The 20,516-nt window shown below is 38.6% G+C and overlaps 1 protein-coding gene across 8 annotated transcripts in view; it reads right to left on the bottom strand.

Annotated features, from left to right (window-relative positions):
* Positions 1-252: 252 nt before the first annotated feature.
* The window catches only part of PHF21A (PHD finger protein 21A), a 135,356-nt gene continuing 115,092 nt past the window's right edge, over positions 253-20,516 (bottom strand). For 5 of the 8 annotated variants that reach the window (XM_070760339.1, XM_070760312.1, XM_070760347.1 and 2 more), the window contains exons 11-18: positions 17,423-17,474; positions 16,447-16,526; positions 14,808-14,868; positions 12,027-12,187; positions 7,874-8,029; positions 5,793-5,868; positions 5,418-5,521; positions 253-1,816 (exon numbers count right to left, since the gene is read on the bottom strand). In XM_070760339.1, the coding sequence (XP_070616440.1) occupies positions 1,562-1,816; positions 5,418-5,521; positions 5,793-5,868; positions 7,874-8,029; positions 12,027-12,187; positions 14,808-14,868; positions 16,447-16,526; positions 17,423-17,474 (945 nt within the window). In that variant the 3' untranslated portion in view covers positions 253-1,561. Of the gene's footprint in view, positions 1,817-5,417; positions 5,522-5,792; positions 5,869-7,873; positions 8,030-12,026; positions 12,188-12,238; positions 12,262-14,807; positions 14,869-16,446; positions 16,527-17,422; positions 17,475-20,516 lie in introns of all 8 variants that reach the window. The other 3 variants (XM_070760365.1, XM_070760356.1, XM_070760374.1) reach the window with 1 other exon arrangement.

Genomic DNA, 20,516 nt, shown 5'->3' with positions numbered 1-20,516 from the left:
ATTGCAATAGAATAAAATTGATTAATGCTGTCAATGCTATTCTCTGTGCTTTTACAGAGAAGAAATCCCCTTAGTTTAAAAAAATGGTTTCAGCTCAGATTCAGTTTTAATCATGAAGACTATTTCAATGGCATGACAAATATCAAGATATTCACCCCAAGGCATTTTCAAACTGAAACCACAGCATTATGGCAATACCAGAAATAAAATCTGTTTTTTTTTTTCCAAAAAAAAAATTCTAAGTACACAGAATTTACTCCAGTTCTGACACCTTTTTAATAGAAATCACTTGTTTAGGAAACAAATAGCACTTTTGTAATTTTTTTACAATGTTTCTTACCTTGATCTTATTTTAAGTAACACTAGGAAGACCTCAATATCTTTTTTCTTTTTTTAATTTAAAAAAAGTTGTTTTTCCCCAGATACAAAGATTTGCCCTTGCATAAAAAAACAGTGCCCAAAACGATGACACACGGACTCACAAAGACTCACTGTATCTCACTGACACTATTACTTCTAATCTATACCATGCAAGGTCCCATCTACCTTTTTATTGGACTGTCAGCCTGAAAAAAAGAGGGTTTTTTTCTATTCCTTACATTTGTAACCAAAAGAGAAAGGAACAAAGGAAACAGGCATTTTACCTATTTGGGCAATACATTAGGGACATGTGCTGTGCTGTTTGGGATACTGTTTTTGCTGGACAAATGTACCAAAAAGAGAAAAAAAAATTCTTTTCACTCGTGGCCTGCTTTACAAATAGCGCAGGCTGATCATGTTAGTCTCTTTCCCTACCTCAGTAAATGCTTCCTTCTTAATGTAGCAACTAAATCAACAATGCATTTTATTTGCATTTGAATATATTTTTCTGAATGCACTGAGAGAGAAAGTGGGAGGGGGGGGGACAACCCAAAGTTGCCCAGTTTAGTGATTTTCAGCCTTTTTGGATACTTACTGAAAAATCCTTCCTCATCCTTTGTTTTCTGTAAAAACAGTTGTAAATACTGCTTACTGGATAAGTTTTTCTCCCCTTCCCCATATCCTTTTAGGATACTAGGATTTGTTAATTCTTATTTTTGCATTTTTGGTTTAGTAGTATGGACAATTTAGAAACAGGAAAAGCCCACGGGCTCTTTGGATTTGAAGTTCTCCTAGCTAAACAAAAACTGGTCTATAGATAAGGTCTGAAACCTGCTCCTCCCTGCTCCCTACCCCCAAATAAAAATAAAAAACAAACCTATAGTGGCTGTGGAGGCTGCTGCAGGCACACTCTGGTGTAAAATATAGAGAGTAAATATCTTATTTAACTTGGCATGGTGCTGGCTAAGACCCTCCAGCTGGCACTATTCATGTAACATGGTCCAAACTTTGCACGTACACACAGAATAAGAAGGATCAATTGGCAAACGTGGTGCCGCCCGGCACGAGCATCTTCGCACTCTTTCTGGAACTAAAGAGTTTCTTGTACTTTCCAGAAGAAATCCATTTCCTTTACTAGAGGAATCTGTTATGTTCTTCTGCTTTGCTGCCATCTCCTCTGGCTCCTTCTTATTGTGCTCTGTTATTTAGTCTCATTGCCCTTCTTACAGTTCACCATGCAGCTCTGGGAGGCGGAAGATGCTGGGGCGGAGGTGGCAGCTGTCACGTTACTGGCGGAGTCCATGCCATTGGAGATGGCTGCTGAACTGCCCTCAGAGTTTATGGATTTGGAAAGGTTGATGCCTTGGATGAGGCAAATTAACTGTTTTACCTTCTCCAGTGAACTGTGCATTTCCTTCTGTTTTGCCAGGATTGTGTTCTTCATTTCCATACATTTCTGAAGGGAATCAGAACATAAATCTTAGTGAGTACATGGCTGAAAAAACCTGAACTAATACCAAAAAGAAAAGAAAAGAAAGCAAAATGTGAAAGTGGTGTGCAGAACTAACTGCATTTCGCTCAAATGGTCTTACATTTACAGAAAGATCTTTTAAAAAAAACTATTTTGCTTACATATAGCTCTGTGTACATTTGATTTAAAGCTATGTTTATAACAGAAGAAAAATACCATATTTTGTAATGTGAAATAGTCTTGGATTCTCAATTTTAAAAAAGCAAGTTAAACACCGAATTCCTGCCGCTGAATGGCTGAAATTCCTTTCTCTTTATCTGATATCTCTGATACACCATATACATACCTTGATCCAACAGGAACAATCTCTGGAAGAAAATAAAATTCTATACAAACACTGCAAAGGTGGTACATGGTTCATATTTCTATATTATGTCTAATGAACAGCAAGTCCATTATGACTATGAGAGCTATCTGTTTTGGAGAGAAGGAGAGGTACAATCTAAATTTGGGTGGCTAGTGCAAACATATTTTGCAGTATAGCTCTGATTTAGAACATAAACTCGTTTACTTCTCACAAGTTTCATAGAAAGGGAAATAATCAAATTGATAATTTGGACTGCTAGCAACTGCAAACAGATGCTATGTATATATACTGGTTATAACTGCCCATCTTCTGTACCATAACACTGGGCATCTCACAGAACTTAAATATTCTAGCGACAGACCATTGGAAGACTTGAACGATCAGGCACAGACTGTCATGAAGAAAATCTATGTGAATGCTGGAAGTCAACAATGACCTTTTGGTACGTAACTAATCAATCAATTTAACCAGAATCTAATCATGGTTCCTTGTATGTGAAACTAATGTGTTTTCTTGAAATGGAGTGATTTTAAAATCTCTTTTTCTCTTGAATCTCTTGAAAAAGGGATTTTAAAATACCAGGGTTGCCCAGAAAGCAATGCACCACATTTTTTTTCTCAGCCTCCAGTAATGGTATGAATGCAAAACTTTAAATATATATTATTTGAATTGTCAGGAGTGCATATGTATATTTTGTGTTTCTTCAGACAGATAGCATAGCTGCAGCAGTGTTTCGAAATGGCATCTGTAAGTGATGTATGTTACAAGCAGGGTGTCATCATTGGATTTCTCCCTGCAGAGAAAGAAACTGTTGGGGACATTCACAAATGTTTGTGTACAGTTTATGGAGAATCTGCAGTCGACAGAAGTATGGTTAGTCACAAAAGACATTTTGAGGATGATGAAGAGGTGATTCGCACAGTGCAGAAATGGCTTTGTGACCAGAACAAGGAGTGGTACCGACAGGGCATACACGCCCTTGTGTCTCGCAGGAGATAGGCCATAGAATGGGATGGAGATTACGTGGAAAAATAGGAAGTGTAGAAGAAACACCATTCGTCATTCTTTCTTGTGTGTAAGTTTCATTCATTATTCAATAAATAATTGTTGAAGGAAAAAAATGTGGTGCATTACTTTCTGGGCAACCCTCGTAATATAGAATATGACAGGGATGAAATTCAGATTGTTCTGGAGAACCGATAGAAATTTTGAGTAGTTCTGAGAACCGGCAAATACCACCTCTGGCTGGCCCCAGAGTGGGATGGAAATGGGGATTTTGCAATATCCTTCACCCAGGATTGGGGAGGAAAAGGGGATTTTGCAGTATCCTTCCCCTGTCATGCCCACCAAGCCACGCCTACAGAACTGGTAGGGAAAAATTTTGAATTTCATCCCTGGAATATGATTAGCTTTGAGCCTACAAAGTTCTTGTTAGCTAAATGCATATTTTGCCTCTTATTCAGGAACTCAAGGTAGCTTACATGAGTTTACTCTTTCTTTTATCTCCATAAAAACCCAGTCAATGTAGACCAAAGGACTGGCCAAAAATCACACTGGGATTGCAAACAACTAGGGTTTTTTTTAAATATAAAAAAGATTAATAAAATTTGGATTTGCATTAATGTGGTGTGTGTGTGAGAGAGAGTGAGTGAGTGAGAGGGGGGGGAGAAAGAGAATATAGCCTTTTGATTTATATATTTAGAAATTAATTCAAATATGATATAGTTTTATTTTAATATGGAGAAAAAGTAGAAATAAATCAGTATTAAAATACTGATGATCTTATCCAGTGCCAAGAGCTGGATAGAAGACTGCAAGTAAACCCTAGCAAGATTAAGTGGCTATGGGTTTTGTGTACTCCTAGATCTGATAAATTACCATCTTTAATTTCAGATTAGATTATGTTGGGAGTACAATATAAAGAATATGGAATAGGTACAAACTCAGCCTGTACCCCAAAATGCCTTCATTGATTTCAGCATAAAAAGCATTTTACAGAAAAAAAGGTGGGCAAAGATATCATTAACATTAACATACATTTGCTGATACAAAAACATGGAGACCTTAAATGAAGTTAAGAGATTAATTTACTGCAGAGGGACTTAGCATTACAGTGATACCTCGTCTTACAACCCCTCGTCATACAAACTTTTCGAGATACAAACCTGGGGTTTAAGATTTTTTTGCCTCTTCTTCCAAACTATTTTCACCTTACAAACCCAAGCCGCCGCCATTGGGATGCCCCGCCTTTGAGTCTTCTGTTGCCAGCGAAGCGCCCTTTTTTGCGCTGCTGGGATTCCTCTGAGGCTCCCCTCCATGGGAAACACCACAGCGGAATCCCAGCAGTGCAAAAACGGGCGCTTCGCTGGCAATGGAATTCCGGAGGTGGCGTTTCCCAGCGAGGGGAGCCTCAGCAAAATCGCAGCATCACAAAAACACAGAAGTCCGGAGGTGGGGTTTCCCATGGAGGGGAGCCTCAGGGGAATCCCAGCAGCGCAAAAACGGGCGCTTCGGCTGGCAAAAGGGGTGAGTTTTGGGCTTGCACGCATTAATCACTTTTCCATTGATTCTTATGGGGAATATTGTTTCGTTTTACAAACTTTTCACCTTACAAACCTCGTCCCGGAACCAATTAAGTTCGTAAGACAAGGTATCACTGTATATGGTTTTCACATGCACAAGAGACTTAGTGTAGTTAAAAAATAACTGAAATTGAAAAACATAAAACAGAATTTGAAACTGAACTGTATACAAATAACCAATGCGTGTTTGTTGAAATGCACAAACTTTGCTGAGTTTGAAAGAAAATAACAAATTAAAAGAATGCATCATACATGCAAGTGAGATATCAAGCACCCAGGGTTTCAAGGTTGAAATGAGAGGTTCTTCGTGTTCTCTTAGCTTATTTGTTTTCTTGAAGACGTTTCATTACCCAAATTAGGTAACATCAGCTGTACTAGCATGGAGTGGGGAATTTGCTGTCATTTATAATCCAGTGACTTGTCCTGTCAGTATAGGTAGGAGTGGTCTTGGTGGTTCTTTGGTTGGGCTGTTTAGTGTTAGATTGTCAGTTCCTTGATTGGGTGATTGCTCAGAGAGCACCAAGGACCCCTCATCTTTAGACTGATGTGGGATTTTTAAAATATCATCTTTTCATAGTTCTTAGTGAAAAGCAAGGAAGTACACACAGATGATCACCTGGCAAGGGTTAATACTTACTGTTATAGAATTGCTGAGCTGTTTGACTTTCTGTTCTAATTGTTCTCTTTCCTGCTTTAAATCCGAACTCCATTTTAGTAATTTCTGTTTTTCCTCTTCTTTTGCTGTGGAAGAGAGATTATTAGTTGTACTATATGGATGTGTGCTCTTATCGATTTTTTTAACCACCAGAATTAAATGGCAGTGATTGAGATGATGCATTATTCCTGATGTTTTAGCTGGATTCACTAAAAAATAACACCACATTGTCCTGCTAATTTGATTACTATGGTTATCAAATATTTGGTTACTGATTTCATTGTTTTTATTTAATAACTGAGTAGAAAAAACATTCTGGTTTTTCTTTTAAATCAAACTAAAGATTACTTAATTTACCTGTTTTGTACGCAATATATGAATGAACTATTGCTAAAGTCCCTGGCCACGGAATGGCTTCTTCCTTTTTCAGCATCTGAAAGAAAGAAGGGTGAACATTTGGCTGACATATTCAACTTGTAGGGAAGATTTCATTTAGCCCCCTCAAGCCATTCTCAATATGTACATTCATAGTTGTCTTCTTAAAACTGTTTTATAAAATTAAACAACTTTAATTTCTTATAGGATTTATTTCTAGGCCTGAGACAAGCAGTTGGATTGGGATGGCTGGAATTTGAGGTTTCACTAAAGAAATGAGCATGTACACAATAAAAGCACCTGGTTGCACAGTGGATGTAAATTCTGATAAAGAATGCACAATTCACAAACTAAATAAAATAAATGTACTAAAACAATATATGATTGTGTTTTGAGGAAAATAGAGGGATGGAAGATATGTCCTTGCTGCTATGAAATTGTTAAAGGAGCTTAGATGATTGCCGCTGCCTCTAAATAAAGACACACGTTTTAAATACATTGAATTATAAAACAGTCAGAAAATAATAAAAGAGTAACAGGAAGGCAGGAATTGCACGATTAACCCTAAGTGTTTATGATAGTGAAAAGCATGCTTTGCATGACTCAACAACTGCTTTGCCAAGGAAAACAGCCCACCCCCCAAATAAGTAAATAAATAAAATTGGGAGTATTGATTAAATTTCTTAATAAAGCATTTTTAGGTGGGAAAAGATATCAACACCCTCCCCAAGCTAGTAATCATTTCATTTACCCACATGCAAAAAACCTCCTCCACAGGCTGGAAAAAGCCTTAAAGTATTAACAGTATGAAATACTCTTTTGTGTTTTACCTCCCACAAAGGAGGCCAGCTAAATCACAAACTCAGCAATTCCCATGAATCTACAAATCTTTCCTGCTGTGAATTATAAAAAAACCCAAACTGGAATGAAAAGGCAACATATCTGATCTTACATTTTCAGTAAAGAGGACAATGACTTTCTGACTCACAAACTGCTGTTTTAAGGAGCACAAATACCAAATGCACTGGATTTTCAGAAGGAAAGTAACATTATAATATATAAAAATGCCTTTTGTCATGGTACTACATCTGACCACTGTCCTCATCACTGCTCATGGATATTAATTTGGCAGCCATTCAGGAAGGCTGGCCTTGTTGCTGTGATACCAGCTTTTGGGAAACTGTCTCCCTAGCCACACAGCAAAGAATGACCACACATTAGTTTCATTTTTTTCATTTAATACTTGTTTGTGTTTTTGTCTTTTATTATATGTTATGTTTATTGAATTATACTATTCTGTATTTATTTTAACCGGCGTATATTTCCGGGATGTTTTCTGCACATAGAAACTATTTAAATTTATAAATGAATAGCAATGCATTTCTTAAACAGAAGTAACAAATAGAGGAGGGAGTTTAGACACATCTGGATATTACAATCACTCTTTATTGATCTTCTTCATCCAATAATAGGTTTTATACTGTATTTGCTTGCAGGGCCAACTATTTCTCTGCAGAGCAAATTACCACATTAGAAACTGGGGGTGGGAAGGTGGGGACACCTCAACAACCACTCTGAGAAATGTTTCGGGGAATATTGGACATTTTGGTATGTGTATCTCCCATAAATGTCCCTTGTTTTTGAGATTAATGGTATGTTTCATTATATAGCTTTCCTTAACTGGCTTGAAAATTGATTTTTTTTTACATAAATAAAAATATTAATTTCGGCAGGGAGAAATAGTTATGGATAATGATGCAATAGCTAATTCATGGTCAATGTTTCTGACTTTGCCTTTGACAACTAACCACAGTACTTATTTTATGACATAACAATGGCAGAATAATATCCTGCAAAGTAGAAAACAGAGGCAACTTTATTAACAAACAAGATAAGAATTGCAAAATTCATTCAATTTAGCAATGCCTACCAATTTGTAGATAAATTGTATTATAGGACAGTTCCTCCAACTCTACGTAAATCAAATGAATTTTTTTTTTAAAAAAAAATCTGCTATTGACAACCTTTTTTGATGCCTAATCTCTTATGTGAAACAACAATACCTGGTCTTGACATTTGGGACAAATCCACATGCCCTTGGGAATTGTTTTCAGAGGTGGTTCTAGACAATCCAAGTGATATACACGTGAGCATGTATCACACATAAGTAGCTGGCCACTTTTCCTGCAAACACTGCAAAAATCTTCATGAATATCACCCTATAAAACAAAGAAAAACAGGCTTTTAAAAATATTTTCAATCTACATTAAAAATGAAAGTCAAGTTTATGCATGAGAGAAAAATATCAACAGAAAGGGGAAAAAATAGTTATTATTTTACATTCAATTGTAACAACAATATTATTTGTATATAAGTGTGTATAATTAGTCCGCATAATTAGTTTGTTAAAAGTTTTTTAAATAAATTAATAATTTTATATTAGATTAGTACCGGATGGTTTAAATTAAATTTTGATGATGAAGGGAAGAATAAAGAAAAGGAGAGAAATAAATTAAACTATAGTATGTCAAGTATTGGAAGGTTATAAAATTTGAATTACAGTACTAATTTTCTTTATAATATTTGTTTTTATAAAAGATTTGTATAATTTATAAAATTGATTTAATGCTGAAAAAGATTTATGAAAATTACTGAAATTGTTGGAATGTTATAAGAACTGTATAATTAGTATTTTTAAAGGTCCTTATATAAGATTATATACTTTATAAATTTTTTTTTTTATTGTAGAGATTTTAGATAATTAGGGGTTCTTTTTTTCCTTTATTATTGTATCTTGGGAAGTCAGCAATGTTAAGAGGGATAGAAATATAGTGATGAGATCATAACTTGTTTAGATATGGATAATGAGCTAAAATAAAAAATGGAGTAATAAAGTTGAAAGCAAGATATGACATGGGAAAAAAGATCAGAAATTTAGGGCATTTAGAAATGACAGAATATAAAAAAATAGAAACAGAAAAATAGAAGTAGGAAAGAGGGAGAAAGAAAGTAGAGGGAAGAAAGAGAGAGATAGAGGGAAGGGAGTAATATGGAATATAGAAGGGAAAACAGATGGGAGATAAAAATACAAAAGGTGAAAATTTAGGATATTTGTTTATAGCATCTTGGGCAGAAATATATAATTATGTAAGTTTTAATAATATGGTGAATGTATGTATGCTTATGTTAAGATGATGAAAAAAGAAAAAAAATCTTTTTTTAATGAAAAAACCTTTTTTCTGTAAAATATGGCATTCCATAAGAATTTGAATAATGGTAAATAGGGCAGTTCACAGCTTGCAAATTGGTTCTGAATTATATAAGCTATTTCACCCTACCCTTAAAACAACAGTAGGCTACCTTTACTATGAGTGATGTCTTAAATAATGACAGAGTATCAACCATTTGGGAGATGAGATTACTCCCAAGCACTGGCTAATGCTTAAACTTTCTAACCACATGAAAATCAATGCTTCACGCTCTGGAGGTAACATCATTAATTTCCAGCATGAGTATGCTATCTTGAACTATGAATTATTGTGGTATGGTTCCACAAGCACAATATATCAAATGAGTGATGAATTCCTAGGGCTCAATTTAAGGAAGAAATATTGGAAGAGTGAGAGTTTCAAAATTTAAAAACCCTCTTTTCCTGATTTCCTCCAATCCCAATTTTGGATGATTGATCACAATTGAGTTCAAAATTTCTATTGTTAAGCAAGGCAGTTGTTATGTGAGTTTTGTCCCATTTTACAACTTTTCTTGCCACATTTGTTAAGTGAATCACTGTAGTTAAATTAGCAACAAATGTGTTAAGTGAATCTGGCTTCTCCTTTGCTTCTCAGGTCACAAAGGTGATCACATGACCTGGGATCAGTGTTTTCTCTAATTTTTTTGGGGGGTGGGCGGAAAAGTATAGTGTCTGAGCAATAAATAAACAAACAAACAAAAAACCCACCCTGTTTTGCCTCAGAGAATTTCAAAATAAAATACTGTTCTGTGTGTCTATAACAGTGAGCTCATAATAGGGCAACTCTATCAATATCAAAATGCTACTTAAATAGTTGAGCTAGTTTCAAACTAGATTTTTATTTTCTTTCTCTCTTCCTTACTCCCATTCTTTTTCTTTCTCTTTTCCTTCCTCTCTTTTTTCTATCTGTTTCTCTCTCTTCCTCTCTTCCTCTCTCTCTCCTTCCCTCTCACTCTTTCCCTCTTGGCTTCTGGGCAGGTTTGGAAAACTCTGAGTTGATGATGATTTTTAAGTGAGCGATTGCTCACTGCTCAGCTTAGAGGGAACTATGCCTGGGATACTGCTGCCATCTTAAATACATGTCATTTGCCATACCATCCAAAGTGATCATGTAATTATGCGGATGCTGCAATGGCCATTAAGTGAGAACAGCAGTAATATGTTATTTTTTTCAGTGCCATTGTAACTTCAAACAATCACTAAATGAATGATTGTAGGTCAAGGACTACGCAGGATTCAAATTATAGGGGTATCAGCAATCTTAACTTAAAGTCATGTGAAAAAACACATAAACCCACATAAAGCCTTTTTCTTTTCTAATATTAATTTAGGGTTATTATTATTTTAATCTTCATTTAAACAGTATATAAATGTGATGTAACTGAACAAAAAAGCTATGAAAATTGATTTTGCATTCATTTATTTAACAGAAACCTAACAGATGTACCATTTCTTTCGTGGAAAAAGCAACCTTGGCTTTAATACCTGGTACTGCCCCTCTTGGCAAAAGCAACCTGACCTAGGCGATTTTTAAAACCATCTACCAGTTTCTAGCATAGACTGGGAAGAATCCTCCCGCCCCCCATTTCTTTATGAAGATTTAGGGTCATTGTCATGTTGAAAGGTCCACTTTCAATTGAGCTTAAATATTCTGACAAATGATCTCACATTATTTTTTAAGTATCAATGAAAAAAATCTAGTGGATTCTACAATGGTGAGCTGCCCAGGTTCTGATATAGCAAAGCTTTAGTCACCATTCTTTATGGTTAGTATTTTTTGTTTTTGCCGAACATGTCTTTTGGTACTGTGCCAAACAACCTGCTTTTTCTCTCTGGAGGACATTATTTCAGAAATCTTGGTCTTTGTATAGGTGTTCACAAATAAATGTTAGTTTTGCTTGGAGGGTCTTTTTGGACAGCAACTGTTTACTCCTTGCACTCCTCCCCAGATGGGGCAGCTCGCCACAGCCAAATCACTGTGACCAACTCACCGCAGCCAACTCAACACAGGACAATTAATTGCAGGAGAATCCAACAGATACAAAAGTTACATTAATTTCAACAGAACAGAGGTCAATAATAATAAATTCAAGAAAACGAATCCAGAAATACAAGTGTTAAATAATTATGACAAAAACGTCACCAATAGTAAAAGTAATTGATTGAAACAATTAATACATATTTGAATTATTCTGTGGCAAATTGGCTGTGATGAGTTATCCGGTGGGGAGTTGGCCGTGGCGACTTAATCACACGTTGGCTGTGGCAAGTTGGCCACAGCACACTGTTTTAGACTCCACCCATCCCATATAGATTGAATGTGAGCAGCTTCTCCATAATGGTAGACCCATGCATTTTGAAGCCAATAATGGCAAGAACAATGAGTAGTTCACGTGATAAAATTCTGGAGTAAGTAGCTGAATAGTAATGAAGCCTGATTAAAGATATGAATCCAGAACTTCCAGTTCTAATTGGTTATCATAAGAACAAATGTTGTTCCTATGAATGTTAATTATACATATAAGTAAAGGGTTAGAACAATTTTTACACAACAACAAATCTGTATCAAACAGAGGACTGATTTTACAAAGCACTCTGTACCACTGAAGGCTAAAGTAAGAGAGCAGAATCCATTGTCCGGGAATCTGTAAAAGCACACGATGCTGGCAACAACCATTGTAACTGTTTGCCTGTATATTGATTTGGTGACGCTTGAGGAATTATTTCATCCCATTGTTGATGATTCATATTCATCGTGAATTCTTATGATCTGAATATGACAGGACACTAAAGAAACTTGATTTCCTTCCTGCCACTCCTTTGCTAAAACATACACACACACCTGCATCAATCTCTCCGTGCATCTGAAAAGATGAATGGAGAGAAAATATCCTAGAGATATTTTCTGCAGTTTCTGCACAGTAGCTTTGCTTCCACCTGTGTATTATTCAGCAAGAATTACTTACGTCCATGGAGCTGGGGCTGGGTAAGGATACAGGCTGAACAGTTGCAGAGAAAGTAAATGTCTCTGTCTTTTCATTTTCAGGGGAATCAGGATGACTGGACAGAGGGGATGTGGGGGTGAGAGCCCCAAATCCCAGCACAGTGTTGTATTTAGGTGGACGACCTACACATTAACAGAAGGAAACAAAAAGGGGAGGAAAATAATCTTACATACCTTTGGACATTGCTCCTCATTGGCTAGCATGAAAAAGGAAGCGATGAGGTACAGAGAGGTAGTTAGTATAATAGTCAAGTGAAAGGAAGCCAAGATTCTCACATTAATTTTAAGACATTTACAAGAATAACTTCAAAAAGGATATTATGAAGAAAAAAACTGCAGTTTTTCAGAAGGATAAAGGTTGCTATTCCTAACAACGGCATGTCATTTCAGTCTTAATGTTTTGAATGTTCAATCTTTCCCTTCATGATTTCTACCAAAAGTTGCCATGATCCATATCCCCAAAGATTGAATGAAATATCCTTAAAACAGTATCTAGTAATACAGTGAACCCTCGAGTTTCGCGTGTTCAAGTATCGCGAAAGGGCTATTTCGCGAGTTTTCAACCAGGAAGTAAACTCCACCATCTGCGCATGCGTGCCCTTCCACGCATGCATAGATGGTGGAGTTTCCCCGCCGGGCAGAGGCTTCCCTGGGTCTTCCCCCTCTTGCCCCCGTAAGACCCCAGCGGCGGCGCGAGCAACGGCGTGGGCGGGCGGGCGGCACGCGCTTGGGGACATCCCAGCTCCGCTCCCCAGCTGGGGAAAGCGCGCGCGTTTGGGGACTCCCTAGATCCGCTCCCCAGCTGGGGAGCGGATATAGGGAGTCCCCAAACGCGCGCGCTTTCCCCAGCAACGCGCGCGCGTTTGGGGACTCCCTAGATCCGCTCCCCAGCTGGGGAGCGGATATAGGGAGTCCCCAAACGCGCGCGCTTTCCCCAGCAACGCGCGCGCGGTGGGGACTCCCTAGATCCGCTCCCCAGCTGGGGAGCGGATCTAGGGAGTCCCCAAACGCGCGCGCTTTCCCCAGCAACGCGCGCGGGGTGGGGACTCCCTAGATCCGCTCCCCAGCTGGGGAGCGGATCTAGGGAGTCCCCAAACGCGCGCGCACCCCAGGCGCGAGCAACGGGTGGGCGGGCGAAGGGCGGGCGGCAGTGGAAGCAAAAACACCATCTGCGCACGCGCAGATGGTGTTTTTACTTCCGCACCGCTACTTCGCTAAAAATCGATCATCGCGTGGGGTCCTGGAACGGAACCCTCGCGATGATCGAGGGTTCACTGTACTTCATTCATTTTCCAAGTGTCATTTCCTCTTTTTCTTAGAAATCTAAACAACTGAGATATCATTTGGAGGCTGTCCACAACATTTTCATTTAGGCAAGAATATTTATTACTAGAACACTTAACTCCAGAGATTTGGGAAATATTTTTGGTTTATTAAGAAGTATTTTTTAAAATTATAAAGCATTCTGAGTCTAGACCAATCATAAATATAAAGAGCACTTTTGTTATTCGTAAAATAACTATGACATAACATTGCCTAATAAAGTAAAAACTATTATTCTAAAGTAAAAAATTATTCTAATTGAAAATATAACCCTATAGTATTTTGGAAAACCTCACTTTACAATGACATATTTTGGAAAAGAAAAAAAATTGCACAGTGGAACCTACAATTAACTCTTAAGCCTTTTAATCACTTATATTCATTTAAACAGTACATTCAAGTACACTATTAGAAGAACAGTAACTAAAGTTCATCAATACACATTTTAATTAAAAAGTATTGTTTTAAAATTACAGCTTGTATTTCAAGTTATCAACTTTATTTTTAAACAAGCTCAGCAGCAAGGGAATTACTGTATTAAAAATCATTAACAAAATCAAGGCCAGATATTAAATAATGCTTACTCAGCTCTATTGTGCAACTAATAAAGCACCCATCACACTGGATTACATCAGCAATATTTTACACCCAAAACAAAATATAAATGTTTGAAGAAGCTTTTTCAGGCATATTATCAAGAAAATATTTTAAGAACCAACCAGGTCTGGGCCATCCACACATGTTCTTTGTGACTAAGCCATCAAACTGAAAATTGTTGAAGAGGCACACCTTCTTTTTACAAATTCAAATTTGGAATGAGAATTTAAAAAAAAAAAAAATGTGGGAAGCACCGTATTTTTGGAGTATAAGAAACACCCCCCCCCCCCCAAAAAAAATGGATGGAAATTTAGCTGCATTTTATAGACTGAATCCAGGCATTTTGGGCCTCCCGAACCCACTGCATGTTGCATTTTTCCGCTCCCAAGCCTCCAGAAGCATTCTGCAGTGCGCTGCATGTCCCGCTTTTGCCAAAAACAGGCCTGTTTTGGGACTTCCAAGCCCCCCGCACATCATGTTTTCTCCATCCCTGGCCCCTAGAAGCACTTTGCAGGTCAAAAATGTGCCCTTTCTTGGCAAAAATGGGCCATACAGAGCACTACAGAGTGCTTCTGGCGGCCAAGGAGGGAGCAAAGCTGGCTAAGGAACTCTGGAAGTTGAAGTCCATGAGCCTTAAAGTTGCCAAGGTTGGAGACCCCTGCTTTATGTGACTACCATGGAAGCATGTGGTTGGCCACTGTGAGAAACAACATTCTAGATTATGATGGCACTTAGCTGAAACCAGAACAGTTATTCTTCTGTTTATATGATTATTTAACATATTTGATTCATGTATCATCCCTTCTCTTAGTTAGAAATTTACCTCGTTTACGTGTCCCAGGATGCATTGTGCTGTTCAGATATGTGACCGCACTCTTCTTGCGCTTTGTAAAAGATAGGAAAAAAATAATTATGAAGATATTTTGTAACTGAAATCTATAGAATCATTGATGCATATATAACATAAACAAACATGCTTTGCTATTAAAAAGCATTTCTAAAGATTTGAGCAAGCTTTCAGTATTTTAAAGAATGCATTCATCATTGTATTAACTAGAACACCTACTCCAGAGAATTTGGACTTTCATGGAAACACTGACAGAACACAGCAGACCAACTTGCACTAGCAACAAAAATTTAATGCTAAAGCTTCATCATTCCCTCAACACTGTCAAACTATTTACTAAGCCTGTACTACTATTACTACTAGTTTTTTCTCATCATTCCTATCACCCATTTCCTCCAACTTATGATTGTATGACTGTAACTTGTTGCTTGTATCCTTAAGATTTTTATTAATATTGATTGATCTTTATGACAATCATTAAGTGTTGTGCCTCATGATTCTTGACAAATGTATATTTTCTTTTATTATTATTATTTTATTATTATTTATTAGATTTGTATGCCGCCCCTCTCCGTAGACTCGGGGCGGCTTACAGCAATGATAAAAACAATATATAATGACAAATCTAATAGTTAGATTCTAAAATAACAATGATACATTTTAAAAGTCTAAAAAACAAGAAATCCCAATATATAAAAAGCATACATACAGTCATATCATACACAGAAAACTACATAGGCAAGGGGAGATGTTTCAGTTCCCCCACGCTTGACGACAGAGGTGGGTTTTAAGGAGTTTACGAAAGGCAAGGAGGGTGGGGGCAGTTCTAATCTCTGGAGGGAGCTGATTCCAGAGGGTCGGAGTCACCACAAAGAAGGCTCTTCCTCTGGGTCCCGCCAAACGACATTGTTTAGTTGATGGGACCCGGAGGAGACCAACTCTGTGGGACCTAACCGGTCGCTGGGATTCGTGCGGCAGAAGGCGGTCTCGTAGATATCCTGGTCCGGTGCCATGAAGGGCTTTATAGGTGGTGACCAACACTTTGAATTGTGACCGGAAACTGATCGGCAACCAATGCAGACTGCGGAGTGTTGGAGTAACATGGGCATATTTAGGAAAGCCCATGATTGCTCTCGCAGCTGCATTCTGCACGATCTGAAGTTTCCGAACACTCTTCAAAGGTAGCCCCATGTAGAGAGCATTACAGTAGTCGAGCCTTGAGGTGATGAGGGCATGAGTGACTGTGAGCAGTGACTCCCGGTCCAAATAGGGAGACTACACTGAGAGCATATTCATCAAAGACAAATTCCTTGTGTGTCCAATCACACTTGGCCAATAAAGAATTTTATCATTCAACGACTAGTCTATAACTTCTAGAAATATATCAGAGCAACCCAGAACTGTGAAAGCAGAGCAACCCAAAACCACCCTGTTTCTCTCAGATGCAGTAAGGATAGCCATCATTCTTAGAAGTCATTTGCTAAATTTCCCTGGGAAGGAAAGTAATTTTAATCTTCTTTGGCCATCCCATGTCTGGATGGGTGGACACAAGAGCATCAAAGCAATTTCTTTTCAATCAGATTTCATTTCTGATGTATAAATAAGAGATTGTTACCTCGGGTTCAAAAACAGCTCCACTGTAAACGGGATTTGCTGTGGTTCTTCGTTTTCTTTCTTGTCTTTTACTTTGTATTTCTTGAGGAAAAGAAATAATTTGGTTAGAAGTAATTTCCAAGCACACAAGATTTTGTTTGAGTCTGAGAAACCAGGAATCAGAATCTATCATTTCTGATAATCCTTACACAAAAATAATCCTAAAGAAGCAGCTGTATTATATAAATAGATTGAAAATACACCAGTAAACAACACCAATTAAACTTAAAAGATTACAGCCTACATCTTCAAAAATCTAATTTTATATTTTTTTATCAATTAATGAATCAAGTGAAATTTTCACTTGAGCAAGATTCATTATAGTGTAGGAATTTTTACCATGAGTATTACAAATTAATGACAAGAAGCATTAAAGTCAAAATCAACAGCTGCAGAGAAGTATAAAGACCTATTTAGTTGCTCAATGTATATTGCAACTCTTTTCCATGCAGTAAGTCTGTGACAGGTTACAAATATACAAGGATTATTTTTTTTAAAAACTGCGAACACATTCATAGAAAAATGCATCAAAATATATGTAAACATTTCATTCATTGTTATTTAGGAGAAAATAAAATTATCTGTTGAAATATTTTAATAATTCTTAAATTAAAAAACTCCTTTTATGAAACATAAAACCTGATTAGGTGCACTTAGTAAATCAGATTTTTTAAAAATATATGTTGCAGGCCAAAATATAACTTCCTTTTTTTAACCATAAAAGGACATATCCTTTATCATGTTTGAGATTTTCTTAGAATATATTAAGCACATAGTTCTTTCTGGGTAGTATAAAACTGGGTTTTTTTTGTCTATACTCACACTAAATCCCAAGCATTTCTCTGAAAATAAGCCCAATAAGGTGAAATGGAACTTTTCCCTATTAATGGATGTTTTATTGATTAAAAAATAATGAAAAAGCTTGATTATCTTTTTACCTTCCAGATGATCATGCGTAACAAGTCCAAGAGAAACCATAAAGGCAAGTTTCTAAATTAAGAGAAACAAAAAAAAATGAAATCACACAGTAATTTTTTTAAAAAATAAATCATCTGATAACCATTTCTTAACACAAATGATTCAAAATATGTATCAACTCTTAAGAATTTCTTCTGCAGTTTTGGCTGTTGGTTTTTCAAGACAGATCTGAAAAATTAAAATGCTAATTTTCAATCTTTGCTTCTAATAATGAATTTGATCCTACCAGCTTTCAGTAATACAACTAAATCATATTCTTCCTGCATTAAGCATTCTAATTATTCTAACTTGTGTCCCACACTTTGTGCATTTGTGTTACAATGCTGGAATACTTGGACATACTGATCTATTCTACTGATCTATCTATTCTTCTGGTATTTACATGCTCATAGTTGATACTACATGCTGCAGTTCCTTACCAGCATCATACTATTTTCAATTATGTCCTCTCCTTTCCTATAGGATTCAGTCCTCCTGACTAAGGACGCTTCCAAACTTATACTCCTAGTTCATGCAACCTATCTCTTGCGAAGAATCCCAAATAATGCATTCCAACATCAAAGAAACAAAAGCATTCTCATTGGTACCTAATCAGTAGACCTCATTGTTCTTTTGGAGGATTCTCTTTCTAAGCTATGTCCTTTTTACAGGAAAGATGGAAGAGAACACAAACTGAGCCCCAAGTAACTTTGCCTTCCTGTCCAGTGCTTCTTAGTCCTTACAATGATTTCAAGATTGTATTTGGCTATGTATTTGCTCCCATCTGGATCAGAAGGAAGGAGTATTTATCAATGGGTTGGGGAGCTTTTTGTCACATTCCAAATGTGCGCCCAGAAAGGCATCATACTCCTCTCGATAGACTGGTTGGTTAACACTTGTTTCCTGTGCCCCCGGGAAGAGGATGGCATCCTTCCTTTTGCAGAATCTGTAGTACCCACTTCTTCAGTTCCTTAGATTTATGGCAGCTGCTTTTCTTTCAATACAGAAATATAATAAACAGTGATATTCTGGAATCTATTCTACAGGATAGATTAAATTTTAAAAGCCAGATTGCTTTCCTCCATCTCTCCAACCCTCCCATTTTGCTTTATTTTCTAGAGGGCTTCTTAATTCAGCTGTCTTTCCACAAGCATGACCTATTTATGAATTCCCTATCTCTCCTGATAAACTAGGGAGTGAAAATGTTATCTATAGTTCTTTCAACCTCTCTTCTGGGATGGTAATCTTTTTGCATTTGTAGCACTGGAGCTCTTGCCTTCAGCAAAGAAAACAAATATGGAACATCTCCTACTGATCACAACAGCAATTTTCTCCTTCTGTGTTCCTCTGATGAAAGAAAGAATGAATAACACACACATAAAACCTCCTTGATTCCTATACAGAAATTTCCCCATCAATCTCTTATCTGCTTGTTGCTGGGGTGTTGGCTTCCCCACAAGCTTCATCACAAGTAGAAAAACTGCAAGAAATGTCCAATCATGTATAATAAGCAATCAGCAGCCCATTGGACTATCAGAAAAAGAGTAAGCAGAAGCCCCAAAGTGATTGCAGAAATCCAGTTGCCTTCTGAAAAGCAGCTTTATTATAGCCCTGTCTTGTATGATTGAGAATCTCCATAGTCAGCAGATGTAATCAATCACCAGTCTTCATCTTCCCTGGCTTTTTCTCTCTTCAAATCTCTCCTACCTCTTCCATATTCTTAGTCAAACTTAAATAGGCAACCTCCTATTTATTTACTCAGTACTGTAAACTCAATGTCTAGGACAGTGTTTCCCAACCTTTTTTGAGCCGCGGCACATTATTCATATTTTCAAAATTCTGGGGAACACTGAAGGGGGGGCGGGGGGCGGGGCTAAAGAAAAGTTTGGACAAAAAAAAATCTCTTCCTCCATTTCACTCTATTTCTCCCTCCCTCTTTCTCTCTCTTCCTTCCCTTCTTTCTCTCTCTCCATCCCTCTTTCTTTCTTTCTCTTTTTTGCTCTTTCTCTCTCCCTCCTTCCCTCCCTCCATGTCTTTCCCTCTCCCTCCTTCCCCCCTCTTTCTCTCTCTTGCTTCCTTTCCCTCTCTTTCTCTTTCTCTCTTTCTCTCATTCTCTCTCCCCTCCTTTTTCTCTCTCTCTCTTTCTCTCTCGTTCACCATGCCGGCAACAGAGAGAAAAAGAAAGAGAGAGAGAGAGCTGGAGAGAGAATGGAGGGCGCCGTTGTCTTCGCCTCCGCCCGCCGGCTCTGCAGCTAAGAGGCAACAGCAGCCATCAGCCTCCTCGCCCTCCCAGACGTTCCCAGCGCCCGGCCACGCGCCGCCTCCCGTTAGCCCGGCTGACCTTTCCCTGCTGCCGTTTTCTCTTCATGGCGCAAAGCCACACAGTCCCGGACTCCCGGATCGCTCGCTTTTCCGGCCAGCAAGCGCGGCGCGGCGCTTTCCTGGGCAGATGGCTTTGCTGACCGGAGAAGCGAGCGAGCGCCATGAAAACGGCAGCAGGGAAAGGTCGGCCGGGCTAACGGGAGGCGGCGCGCGGCCGGGCGCTGGGGACGTCTGGGAGGGCGAGGGGAGCCGGCGGGCGGAGGCGAAGACAACGGCGCCCTCCATTCTCTCTCCGGCAGCGAAGGAGAGGGGGCGGATCACGCCCCAATACAGGAGGCGGCGGCGGAGGAGGAGGAGGAGAGTGGGCGGATCGGACGGGCAATGGGGCAGGGCAGAGAAGCCAGGGGCGCGTTTGGCCAGAGGCACCGTGGGGAGGCAGGGGCGGCCGCGGCTCCCTTTACTCCTACTGCCGGACCTCCCCGCCCCTGCCTCCTTTTTCCCGCCTTCCTTCTTTGGGGCCCAGCCGGAAACAGCTGCATCGGGCAGTAGCCGGGGGACAGTTGCAGTGGGAGCTCCAGGTTGGAGGCACTGGCGGTCCGGCACTGGCAGTGCCCCGCCCACCTGGAGCTTCCTGCGGCACACCTGACCGTGTCTCGCGGCACACTACTGTGCCGCGGCACACCAGTTGGGAAACGCTGGTCTAGGGAACTGGCTTCCTTACATGTCATCTGAAGCAGCCCCAAATCACTCTCA

Source organism: Erythrolamprus reginae, chromosome 1, assembly GCF_031021105.1.
Source record: "Erythrolamprus reginae isolate rEryReg1 chromosome 1, rEryReg1.hap1, whole genome shotgun sequence".
Classification (NCBI taxonomy): domain Eukaryota; kingdom Metazoa; phylum Chordata; class Lepidosauria; order Squamata; family Dipsadidae; genus Erythrolamprus; species Erythrolamprus reginae.
Note: the sequence above shows the minus strand (reverse complement) of the source record. Positions and strands in the feature narration are given on the sequence as shown.